We start from the raw sequence: 12,588 nt of genomic DNA on the forward strand, positions 1-12,588 counted from the left end.
ATAAACCCAACCCCCCCCCCCCCAACCTTTTAATACCGGTGCTATTGCCCGGTTCTGCACTAGTGGTTGTGCATGATGAGAGCATTCTTGTGTGACGGAAATAGAGCATGACCAAACTATATGATTTTATAGGGATGAACTTTCTTTGGCCATGTTATTTTGAGAAGACATGATTGGTTAGTTAGTATGCTTGAGGCATTATTATTTTTATGTCAATATTAAAATTTTGTCTTGAATCTTATGGATCTGAACATTCATGCCAAAATGAAGAGAATTACTTAGAGAAATATGTTAGGTAGCATTCCACATCAAAAATTCTGTTTTTATCATTTACCTACTCGAGGACGAGCAGGAATTAAGCTTGGGGATGCTGATACGTCTCCAACGTATCTATAATTTTTTATTATTCCATGCTATTATATTATCTGTTTTGGATGTTTATGGGCTTTATTATGCACTTTTATATTATTTTTGGGACTAACCTATTAACCCAGAGCCCAGTGTCAGTTTCGGTTTTTTCCTTGTTTTAGAGTATCGCGGAAAAGGAAAATCAAACGGAGTCCAATTGACCTGAAACTTCACGGAACTTATTTTTGGACCAGAAGAAGCCCACGGAGTATCAGAGATGGACCAGGAGAGTCCCGGGCACGCCCCTGCCTCGTGGACAGCCTGGAGATCCACCGACGTACTTCTTCCTCCTATATATACCCATATACCCTAAAAACTTCGGGGAGCAGAATAGATCGGGAGTTCCCCCGCCAGAAGCCTCTGTAGCCACCGAAAACCAATCTAGACCCGTTCCGGCACCCTGCCGGAGGGGGGAATCCCTCTCCGGTGGCCATCTTCATCATCCCGGTGCTCTCCATGAGGAGGGAGTAGTCCACCCTTAGGGCTGAGGGTATGTACCAGTAGCTATGTGTTTGATCTCTCTCTCTCTATCTCGCTCGTGTTCTTGAGGTGGTACGATCTTGATGTATCGCGAGCTTTGCTATTTATAGTTGGATCTTATGATGTTTCTCCCCCTATACTCTCTTGTGATGAATTGAGTTTTCCCCTTGAAGTTATCTTATCGGATTGAGTCTTTAAGGATTTGAGAACACTTGATGTATGTCTTGCCGTGCTTATCTGTGATGACAATGGGATATCACGTGATCCACTTGATGTATGTTTTGGTGATCAACTTGCGGATTCCGCCCATGAACCTATGCATAGGGGTTGGCACACGTTTTTGTCTTGACTCTCCGGTAGAAACTTTGGGGCACTCTTTGAGGTTCTTTGTGTTGGTTTGAATAGATGAATCTGAGATTGTGTGATGCATATCGTATAATCATACCCACGGATACTTGAGGTGACATTGGAGTATCTAGGTGACATCAGGGTTTTGGTTGATTTGTGTTTTAAGGTGTTATTCTAGTACGAACTCTATGATAGATTGAACGGAAAGAATAGCTTCATGTTATTTTACTACGGACTCTTGAATAGATCAATCAGAAAGGATAACTTTGAGGTGGTTTCGTACCCTACCATAATCTCTTCGTTTGTTCTTCGTTATTAGTGACTTTGGAGTGACTCTTTGTTGCATGTTGAGGGATATTTATGTGATCCAATTATGCTATTATTGTTGAGAGAACTTCACTAGTGAAAGTATGAACCCTAGGCCTTGTTTCCTAGCATTGCAATACCATTTACGCTCACTTTTATCACTAAGAAGAAGGTTGTGTAGTAGAAATCATCTAGCTTTAGGCTTCTTCATGGGAGTGGCAACTTGCTTGCCATTCTTCTTGAAGTTCCCTCCCTTGCCCTTTTACTTGAAACTAGTGGTCTTGTGAACCATCAACACTTGATGTGTTTCTTGATTTCTACCTTCGTCGATTTTAGCATCACAAAGAGCTTGGGGATCGTTTCCGTTATCCCTTGCATATTATAGTTCATCACGAAGTTCTAGTAACTTGGTGATAGTGACTAGAGAACTCTGTCAATCACTATATTATCTGGAAGATTAACTCCCACTTGATTCAAGTGATTGTAGTACTCAAACATTCTAAGCACATGCTCACTAGCTGAGCTATTCTCCTCCATCTTGTAGGCAAAGTACTTTTCAGAGGTCTCATACCTCTTGACTCGGGCATGAGTCTGAAATACCAATTTTAGCTCTTGGAACATCTTATATGCTCCGTGGCGTTCAAAACATTTTTGAAGTCCCGGTTCTAAGCCGTAAATCATGGTGCACCAAACTATCACCGAGCTTTGTCAAACATTCATAACGTGTGCATATGCTCCTACAATAGGTCGGTCACCTAGTGGTGCATCAAGGACATAATTTTTCTGTGCAGCAATGAGGATAATCCTCATATCACAGATCCAACGCATCATTGCTACTAACATCTTTCAACTTAGTTTTTCTCTAGGAACATATCAAAAATAAACGGGGAGCTACATCACGAGCTATTGATCTACAACATAGATATGCAAGTACTATCAGTACTAAGTTCATGATAAATTTAAGCTCAATTAATCATATTACTTAAGAACTCCCACTTAGATAGACACCCCCCTAATCATCTAAGTGATCACGTGATCCATATCAACTAAACCATGTCCGGTCATCATGTGAGATGGAGTAGTTTTCAATGGTGAACATCACTATGTTGATCATATCTACTATATGATTCACGCTCGACCTTTCGGTCTTAGTGTTTCGAGGCCATGTCTGCATATGCTAGGCTCGTCAAGTTTAACCCGAGTATTTCTGCGTGTGCAAAACTGTCTTGCACCCGTTGTATATGAACGTAGAGCTTATCACACCAGATCATCACGTGGTGTCTCGGCACGACGAACTTTGGCAACGGTGCATACTCAAGGAGAACACTTGTACCTTGAAATTTAGTAAGAGATCATCTTATAATGCTACCGCCGAACTAAGAAAAAAATAAGATGTATAAAAAATAAACATCACATGCAATCCAAATTTGTGACATGATATGGCCATCATCATCTTGTGCTTTTGATCTCCATCTCCAAAGTACTGTCATGATCTCCATTGTTACCGGCATGACACCATGATCTCCATCATCTTGATCTTTTATCAACGTGTCGTCACATGGTCGTCTCACCAGCTATTGCTTTTACAACTATTGCTATCGCATAGTGATAAAGTAAATAAATTACATGGCACTTGCATCTTATGCAATAAAGAGACAACCATAAGGCTTCTGCCAATTGCCGATAACTTCAACAAAACATGATCATCTCATACAACAACTTATATATCATCACGTCTTGACCATATCACATCACAACATGCCCTGCAAAAACAAGTTAGACGTCTTCTACTTTGTTGTTGCAAGTTTTACGTGGCTGCTACGGGCTGAACAAGAACCGTTCTTACCTACGCATCAAAAAACCACAACGCGGTATAATGATTGCTTTTTGATCTTCAGAAAGAACCCTGTTCATTGAATCCGATTCAACTAAAGCTGGAGAAACAGACACCCACTAGCCACCTGTGTGCGAAGCACGTCGGTAGAACCAGTCTCGCGTAAGCGTACGCGTAATGTTGGTCTGGGCCGCTACATCCAACAATGCCGCTGAATCAAGAATCAACTAGTGACGGCAAGCAATATGTATATACCCATGCCCACAACTCCTTTGTGTTCTACTCGTGCATATAACATCTACGCATAAACCTGGCTCGGATGCTACTATTGGGAAACGTAGTAATTTCAAAAAAATTCCTACGCACACGCAAGATCATGGTGATGCATAGCAACGAGAGGGAACAGTATCGTCCACGCACTACTAGGGAAAACCCTAGCAGTAGCGCTGGTTTTGTGCTCACTAGTAGCGCGGGTCGGCGCGCTACTAATAAGGCGCTACAGCTATTGCTTAGCAGTAACGCGTGTCGCACGCGCTACTGCTAGGACAAATAGCTGCAGCGCTTTTTCACTCCCACGCTGCTGCTAATGCAACTACTGGCAGTGTGTTTTCTTTCCATCGCTACTAGTATTGTTTTTTTATTTTTTTTATTTTTAGTGTATTTATGCGCCATCGTACAAATATTGGTACAATACCAGTTATGAGGTTTACATCATTATGTCCATAACAGTGTGTCAAATGAAGGTGGATTAGGTTCAAGTGGAGGCAATATGTGGTGCATGTCAAAAGTATACTACTAATCCAAACTTGATCTAGTTTGGACTAGTTGTACTTTCGATGTGCACCACATGTTGCCTCCACTTGAATCTAATCCGCCAGCACAAGCTATTTAATCATCATCATAATCATTAGCACCAACAATATTTATTTAATCACCACTAACACTAGCTAATAATAATCATCAGTCATTACCACCAACACTAGCTATTTTATCATCATAGTAATAGTGTAGCACATCATCATCCTCAAACTCATTTCTAGCTAATCACTCCTGCTGCTCTCTCTTAGGTAAAACAACATAAAACATGTGTAGCTCTCCTCCTTGATCAAGTTGGAGCATGCAGATGAACCTGTCTCCTAATTTTGGGTAGCACATCTGTTTGCTGCCCCCTAGTACTTGTCTGCGCTCCCCCATCACATATCTGGTCCAGTCTTGCACTATTAAGCATTCATCGCTGATCTTGAATGCACTAAAGTAACATGTAGGATATCTTGGCCGTAAGCTAATAATACTCATGGTACCTTTAGTCTCGATCCCATAAGGCACAACATTCATCGGGAGTCCCTGTTGAAGAACATCGTATGGTCACATACTTAGCAATGAAGTTTAGCTTCACAAATAATGTATGGAAAAGATGCACTGAGGACAAATAGTAAAAATCTTACCATCCTTCCTAAATAGATGTGACCGTAGTTCATGACGAACACTATTGGTCGCACGTTTTCAGTACTAAGATTTCTAAGTCCAGGAAGAAAATTTGTCTTGACGGTATCAAGATCCTCAAGCCATGAAACATAATGACTTAGCTCCTCGCAGTTTAGTTCAGCCCCGGGACAGTAGTAGGTCCTGTCTACCAAGCGCTGGACATGTTTGCTTGCACCGAAATAAGCTGACAATACAAATTAGTTGTCAACTATTTTTGAATAAACAATATCAAAGACATAAATATGGTTGAGAAACTTACATTTTGGTGTAACTGGAGGCGTCTGCACATCGACCCAGATGTCGGTATTACCTTCAATATCATCTTCCGGACGAATATCAAAGGTGATAACCATATCAGGCTCAAATGCATAAGTCTTGCATAGTGCTCGCCATGTTTTGCATCCAAAATAGGTGTAGTCGTCTGAATTGTATAATTTTGCGTGGAAAATATAACCATGCTCGGTCTTCAAATAAACTTTCTTTACCTCCATAGTATGACTGAAACCTATCTTATCCAATACAAAAACTCTTGCATGGCAGGGGATACGCTAGTAGAATAGTAAAAAAATATAAGTTGAAGCAAATGAAGCAGATGTCATGCTTAATTACGAAAAAAGACTTGTCGTTGTGACTTACTGTATCCACTTCGAAGTTCTCGTCCAGCTTGATGCTGAAGCGCCTATCATCATCTAGGAAGATTCCGTCGCACAGGCCGCGCTCGTCTTCGCAGTATTTGCAAATACCGAAATCCTTTTTGTCGTCAGACATTTCCTATGTTCATAGTTAAAACATTAATTGAAAATCGATAAAAGACAACTACCAGGATACTCAACACACAAATCCGGGGCACTCGATATTTCCTACATATTCTGGCAAAAGTCATGCCAAAATTCACGGAAAAATCCGGCATGACCTTTGCTAAAATAGGATATATCGAGCGCCTGAAATTTGCCGGAACGGAAATGAATCAACACTCCGGCAAAACATAGGCCACTCGGAGGTGTAACCTGCAAACATGACCGGCCACTTGGATATTGAGCAACACAAGATATACATTTCAAAATATCTTATAAGACTCAAATTAGCATGCATTCAATAAGCAAAAGTAAATCATCTCATGCGTCCTTGTACATCGTCAAATATTATCACTAATACATCCCTAATAGTGTCATACATATAACACCACTAGTACAACTAAAACCCTAGCACAAGACGGGTATCAGCGTGGGCGGTGGACACCCATAGAGAAGGAACCATCACGGGATCATAGCTCCAGTGAGATCCCTGGAGAACCTGCCAGGTATTGGAGAACCTGTGCTCCAACGCAAACAAGTAGCGACGGACGTGCGCGTCCTCCTCACTGACACGGTGACGCACCACCTCCGCGGAGTCCTCGAGCCTCTGGACCATCACTGGCCCACACGACTGCCACCAAAGAAGGTTCGGGTCAACGACAGGCTGGCTCCTCACCAACCTGCGCCCCCCGGTAGGTAGCGCCTCCCAGTACCACCCCGGCGGAGCCCAGTCCCGGACATGGCCCATCTGGTCAAGCAGGTGTCGTCCTCCGCCGACTCGACGACGAGGATGCGGGATAGGCATCGTCCACGTCGATGCGGGAAAATTGCTTTAACTAAAAAAATAGCAACAAGTTCTTACTAACTAGTTCTATTAATTCAACTAGTTCTTACTAAAAATAAAATTACTATAAATAAAAATATTCTAGTACCTAATTAGTACCTAGTTCTTACTAACTAATTAGTACCTAAGAACTACTGCCCTAATTACCGTCTAATTTGATGAACCTATAGGGGTGGAAAGTGGTAGCGGATATTCCAATTATCCAACTATAAAGTGAAATAAGTGGTCAAATTTTACTCGTTTTATGATTCATCTTAGAAATTTGATTTGTTTCCACCCTTACATGAACCCTAACTCATTTGAGCCGCATCCGCATCCGATTCGTTTCCACCCTAACTAATTTTATGGAGGTATAAACCCTAGGAAGAGGTAGGGGAAAGGGAGGAGCAGGCGTGCTCACCTCGAGTGCCTGCGACGAGGGAGGGGCAGGCGGCGTCGAGGTCGTGGTTGGGGCTCCGGGGCGGCGTGGAGGTCGGGGGGGGGGGGGCGGGGGCGGCGTTGAGGTCGGGGTCGAGGGCGGCGTCCCGGGCGGCGTTAAGGTCGGGGGCGGGGCCGGCGTTGAATCTGGGGTCGGGGGCGGCGTGGGGAGAGCGCGCAGCGGCCGAGGGGCGACAGCGGCGGCGAGAGTGGAATTGATTTGGGGAATGAAGTGGCCGTGGGGAAGGACGAACCGCGTGGTTAAGTCAGAAGTACCAGTAGCGCGTTCCAGAAAGGGCGCTACTACTACGTTAGCTACAGTGCGTTCTGGAATACACGCTGCAGCTGAGGAGATTAGCAGTAGCGCTGGGCCATTATACACGCTACTGCTAGGTTGGGCTAGCCATGTGCGCCCAGTTCAAACGTAGCAGCAGCGCTTTTCGCTAGTACGCGCTACTGCTAAAGTCATAGCAATAGCGCGGTTTATTTACGCGCGCTGCTACTAAGTAGCAGCAGCGCTTGATTTTGTACAGCGCTACTGGTAAAATTTTGTGTATAGGCTTTTCCCTAGTAGTGACGTACTGTCGTAGACCGTAAGCGGAAGCGTTATGAGAACGCGGTTGATGTAGTCGAACGTCTTCACGATCCGACCGATCCAAGTACCGAACGCACGGCACCTCCGAGTTCAGCACACGTTCAGCTCGATGACGTCCCACGAACTCCGATCCAGCAGAGCTTCACGGGAGAGTTCCGTCAGCACGACGGCGTGATGACGGTGATTATGTTGCTACCGACACAGGGCTTCGCCTAAGCACCGCTATGATATGATCGAGGTGGATTATGGTGGAAGGGGGCACCACACATGGCTAAGGGATCAACGATCAACTTGTGTGTCTATGGGGTGCTCCTGGCCACGTATATAAAGGAGTGAAGGAGGGGGGGGCCAGCCCTCCTATTGCGCGCCCTGGGGAGTCCTACTCCCACCGGGAGTAGCATCCCCCCTTCCATGTAGTACGAGTAGGAGAGAAGAAAAGGAAAAGAGAAGAGAAGGAAGGAGGGGGCGCCGCCCCTCCCCCTAGTTAAATTCGGACTAGGCCTTGGGGGGCGCAACCTCCTCTATCTCTTTCCCCTAAAGCCCAATAAGGCCCATATACTCCCATGCGAATTCCCGTAACTCTCCGGTACTCCGAAAAATACCCGAATCACTCAGAACCTTTCCGATGTCCGAATATAGTCGTCCAATATATCGATCTTTACGTCTCGACCATTTCGAGACTCCTCGTCATGTCCCCGATCTCATCCGGGACTCAGAACTACCTTCGGTACATCAAAACACATAAACTCATAATACCGATCGTCACCGAACGTTAAGCGTGCGGACCCTACGGGTTCGAGAACTATGTAGACATGACCGAGACTCATCTCCGGTCAATAACCAATAGCGGAACCTGGATGCTCATATTGGTTCCTACATATTCTACGAAGATCTTTATCGGTCAAACCGCATAACAACATACGGTGTTCCCTTTGTCATCGGTATGTTACTTGCCCGAGATTCGATTGTCGGTATCTCAATACCTAGTTCAATCTCGTTACCGACAAGTCTCTTTACTCGTTCCGTAATGCATCATCCCGCAACTAACTCATTAGTTACATTGCTTGCAAGGATTATAATGATGTGCATTACCAAGAGGGCCCAGAGATACCTCTCCGACAATCGGAGTGACAAATCCTAATCTTGATCTATGCCAACTCAACAAGTACCATCGGAGACACATGTAGAGCACCTCTATAATCACCCAGTTACATTGTGACGTTTGGTAGCACACAAAGTGTTTCTCCGGTATTCGGGAGTTGCATAATCTCATAGTCACAGGAACATGTATAAGTCATGAAGAAAGCAATAGCAACAAACTAAACGATCATCGTGCTAAGCTAACGGATGAGTCAAGTCAATCACATCATTCCCTAATGATGTGATCCCGTTAATCAAATGACAACTCATGTCTATGGCTAGGAAACTTAACCATCTTTGATTCAACGAGCTAGTCAAGTAGAGGCATACTAGTGACACTTTGTTCATCTATGTATTCACACATGTACTAAGTTTTCGGTTAATACAATTCTAGCATGAATAATAAACATTTATCATGATATAAGGAAATATAAATAACAACTTTATTATTGCCTCTAGGACATATTTCCTTCAAAAACAACCAGCCAGAGCGCCTGCAGGCACCCCCGCGACCGCCTGGCTGCAACCTACCATTCTACCGCCGCCGCCGCCCAAGGCCATTCCTCTAAACATTCCCGACCTCATGTTCTCCGACCAAGACCACACACACACACACCCTCGCCAAAACCGCCTAGTCAACGTACTTCCTCACATTCATCTCGAAAGTCTTGGGCGAGGTCCTGGCTCAGACTACCCACAGTGGGAGTAACATATGTAGTAATATCACACATATATAGATAAAATAGATGATGTGGCAAGCAATAAATGAAGAAAAAAAGGCATGCGGTAACATAGCTAATTACTACTAGTATGAGTAACATCACACATATCAAGGTAAGATGAGTCTATAGCCTAATAAATGAAGTGTTGCATGTTACCACACATATGTTACTCCCCACTATAAAGGTAGTAACATAGAATAGTAACATGGGCATGTTACTACTCGATGTTACTACCCATTGTGGCTAGTCTCAGCGTCGCCAGGGTCGACGCTCCTCGCTGGCGTTTGCCATGTTGTCCACGTCATCAGCCCTGGTGAAATCGACTAAGGGCATGTACAATGGTTGATAAGACAGTCTTATCTTAAGTCTTGCATGTAATTTAGAGATAACAAAAGAGTATGTCTACAATGGGTTATATCTTAGTCTTATCTTCAATAACTAGCAATTCCTTAAAATATGGTGAGACAAATTGTGCTAAGAGATCATTTCTTGTCTTATCTTAAATAAGAGAAGACATGCATTTTCTTATGAGTTCTCTTTCCTCCACCTCATCATTTATCCTATGTGGCACTCCTAAAATAGCACCATTGTACATGCCCTAACATGCGTGAAATTTCTAGGAACATCATGTTTAGCAAACACGCAAAAGTAACTTCTTTTAGTCGTTTCATTGCAGTACTAGTAGTAGAAGTTAAAGAAAATTGATTGTACCTGAGTCTGTGTATTTACAACGGGAGATAGTGGTACTACACAAAATGCCTTTTTTTTTGTGCAAATCAGCTTCACAAACTACAGGGAAGAAACCTGTCGTCGTCAAACGTGGTCGCCCACTTCCTCGAAAACACGGTGTTGTCGAAAGAGCCGAAGAAATCGTCCAGCCCCACGGGTTCCGGGAGCTTGGACTTGTCGTCCGCCCACTCCGCAGCGATGCAAGACGTTACGTCGGCGTCGTCCACCTGGCGCCTGGCTGAGACCGCCTCGCCTGACGTCGTCGTGCCGCGCGGTGACTTGGGTGGGTGGTGCGCCGTGCCGGGGAGCGTGTTGATCGGCACGGGCACAGCGTGGCAATGGTCGTCGATGTACGTGACGATGAGCATCTCGGGCTTGGCCCGGCTGCGATCCACCAGCTTCCGCGCCGTGCACGCCCTGAGGCTGCTGCACTTGTAGTACGCTCTGCACAAGCATTTCAGCCTCACTGCATCTCACACGTACGTCTGGTGGAGCTTGGATTCATCGGAGAAGGTTCATGTTGTAGGAACAGTTGATTACCGAGGATACGGGGAGCCCTTGATAGGTTTCTGGCCGTACTTGCGCCACGCCCACAGGTCGTCGACGGTGCCGTTGTTGACGCCGCCGTGTTCGACCGGCACCAACCGCACCACCTTCTTCCTGCTGCATCGACCAACCAAACATGTACTGATCATCGATTCATATGGTAACCAAGGTAAACTGTATTACGTTGGAGTACCTTGTTTTCCGCTGCCTGGGAGTGGGGGTGCCAACGCCCGGTTTCCGGCCAGTCTGCTTCCTCCCCGGCAGCGTCTGCCCGGACGTCAAGGCAGACAGCAAGGAGATGAAGACGTTGCGCTCACGGGACGTCGACGACAGCGTGATGGAGAATGGCGGCCGAGGCGGCTCCAGGACGTCGTACGACGACGAGGAGGATGCCGCCTTCATCCGTCGCCCGACGAACTCCAGGGAGGAAACCACACTGGTGACGACTCCCCGGCGAGCCCGCGCCCGCGCCGCTGTAGGCTCTGGCTCTGCCTCCGAGCCGGGAACTACGGTCGAGCCGCCGCAGCTCCTCACGACCGCCTCGAGGCCCCAATCGGCGGAGTCCATGATCAGTTTGGTAGAGGCAGAGGAGAGGGCAGTGTGGTTGACTTTGGCGCGGGCTTCTTGGAGCGTGGCATCGTGCATGCATATATAGTGCTCCGATCGATTGGTACAAGGTCAAACACGCCGCCGAGTGATAGCGTCAGCGAGTACTACTACGATGAAAAACAAAGCACAAATATATATATAAAAAAATTACTAGGAAGTCAATGCTGTTTCGCTTTGAAAAGGCGAATGTGCAAGATCGCATCCACACTTACTGATCGACCGACCTTCCTAGTTTCATTAGGTACGCCACGTGCTGCAACTGGCTATGTGTGCACCTCCCACTGGACCAGCTTAGCAAGGTGCCACCCAGGGATCGATGCATCCAGGGTTGCTGGATGTACTTGCCACCATGGGCCATTTTCATGCCTTCAAGGGCTCCCACATGAGTCATGCCGTTTTTTCTTCTGAAGTAAAAAAAAACTGAAGATGCCATTAACCTCCATGCACGTTCCTCCTTTGTAGAACAGCTTTTGCGGTACTTATCCTCACAAATACATATTTCAATGCGAACCAACCTATGGTTCGATGGTTTGAAAGACAGTAGTATCCGCAATCCACCAGGATTCAAGTCTTACTAGCGATGCACGTTCACTGAGAGGAGACACCCCGTCGACTACTAGACGTCTACGATGACTTTTGTAACTCTCAAGATTGCGCGTATATATGAATGTTTGCGTGTGTATTGTGTTAAAAAAATACATAATTTAACTTGTCAGTTACAAGCTTGTTATTTTAATATGAAAACTGTTTGTCACATTAAAAGTTTATTCCTTCACTACACTTAGTTATTTGATAAAAAAAATACTCCTCCTGCGCTAGCCCTTCAAAGCCTCATGCAAATTCTGAAAAACTTGGTTGGTGGGCCCACTTCCACTCGCTCGTATCTCCTTGTAGTCTTAGAGCAAGTATAATAGGGTGATGTAAGCGGGTTGTGAGGATTTAAATATTGTATTATCGCTTAGTTGGAAAAGAGAGAAGAGGAGAGAGTAGGGAAGCGGGCTGCAGACTTGCAGCCAGTTGTAGCACGAGCTCCAAAAAGCTTTGTGGGAGTGGAAGATGGGCCATATGTTGATAAAGTAGTACTTTCTTATAGCCGACTATTATACGTGTTAGCTATTATATTGGTTGTAAATAACATGGCAACATGTTATAGCTAACAGCTGGCTATATTATTAACTATGCTCTCACACGCTCTTCGTTGGTTCTCTTTCTCTCTCTCTTTCCTGGGCGCCTCGCTTTCCCAACCAAGCCGCCAATGTTGCCTCTGTACCCGGCAAAGATGATGACCACATCATGCGCCGTTCTCTCCCAGTGCAGCTCCGGTCCGCCTC

The 12,588-nt window shown here is 45.3% G+C and overlaps 1 protein-coding gene across 1 annotated transcript; it reads right to left on the reverse strand.

The window, feature by feature from the left end:
• Nucleotides 1–10,143: 10,143 nt before the first annotated feature.
• Nucleotides 10,144–11,250, reverse strand: LOC123108291 (WRKY transcription factor 22-like). Its single transcript, XM_044530113.1, has 3 exons — nucleotides 10,842–11,250; nucleotides 10,643–10,765; nucleotides 10,144–10,546 (listed from the first exon to the last, which is right to left on the reverse strand). Exons 1-3 carry the CDS (start codon nucleotides 11,213–11,215, stop codon nucleotides 10,156–10,158), a joined length of 888 nt encoding a protein of 295 aa, XP_044386048.1. The 5' UTR covers nucleotides 11,216–11,250; the 3' UTR covers nucleotides 10,144–10,155.
• Between the last annotated feature and the right edge of the window lie 1,338 nt (nucleotides 11,251–12,588).

The sequence above is a fragment of the Triticum aestivum genome, chromosome 5A, assembly GCF_018294505.1.
Source record: "Triticum aestivum cultivar Chinese Spring chromosome 5A, IWGSC CS RefSeq v2.1, whole genome shotgun sequence".
NCBI classification, from domain to species: domain Eukaryota; kingdom Viridiplantae; phylum Streptophyta; class Magnoliopsida; order Poales; family Poaceae; genus Triticum; species Triticum aestivum.

Coding starts and splice junctions, on each gene's coding strand:
- LOC123108291 (XM_044530113.1), bottom strand. CDS start 11,215: ATGGACTCCGCCGATTGGGGCCTCGAGGCGGTCGTGAGGAGCTGCGGC. Junction 10,766..10,841: donor CCCAGGCAGCGGAAAACAAG/GTACTCCAACGT, acceptor TGGTCGATGCAG/CAGGAAGAAGGTGGTGCGGT. Junction 10,547..10,642: donor AAGGGCTCCCCGTATCCTCG/GTAATCAACTGT, acceptor ATGCTTGTGCAG/AGCGTACTACAAGTGCAGCA.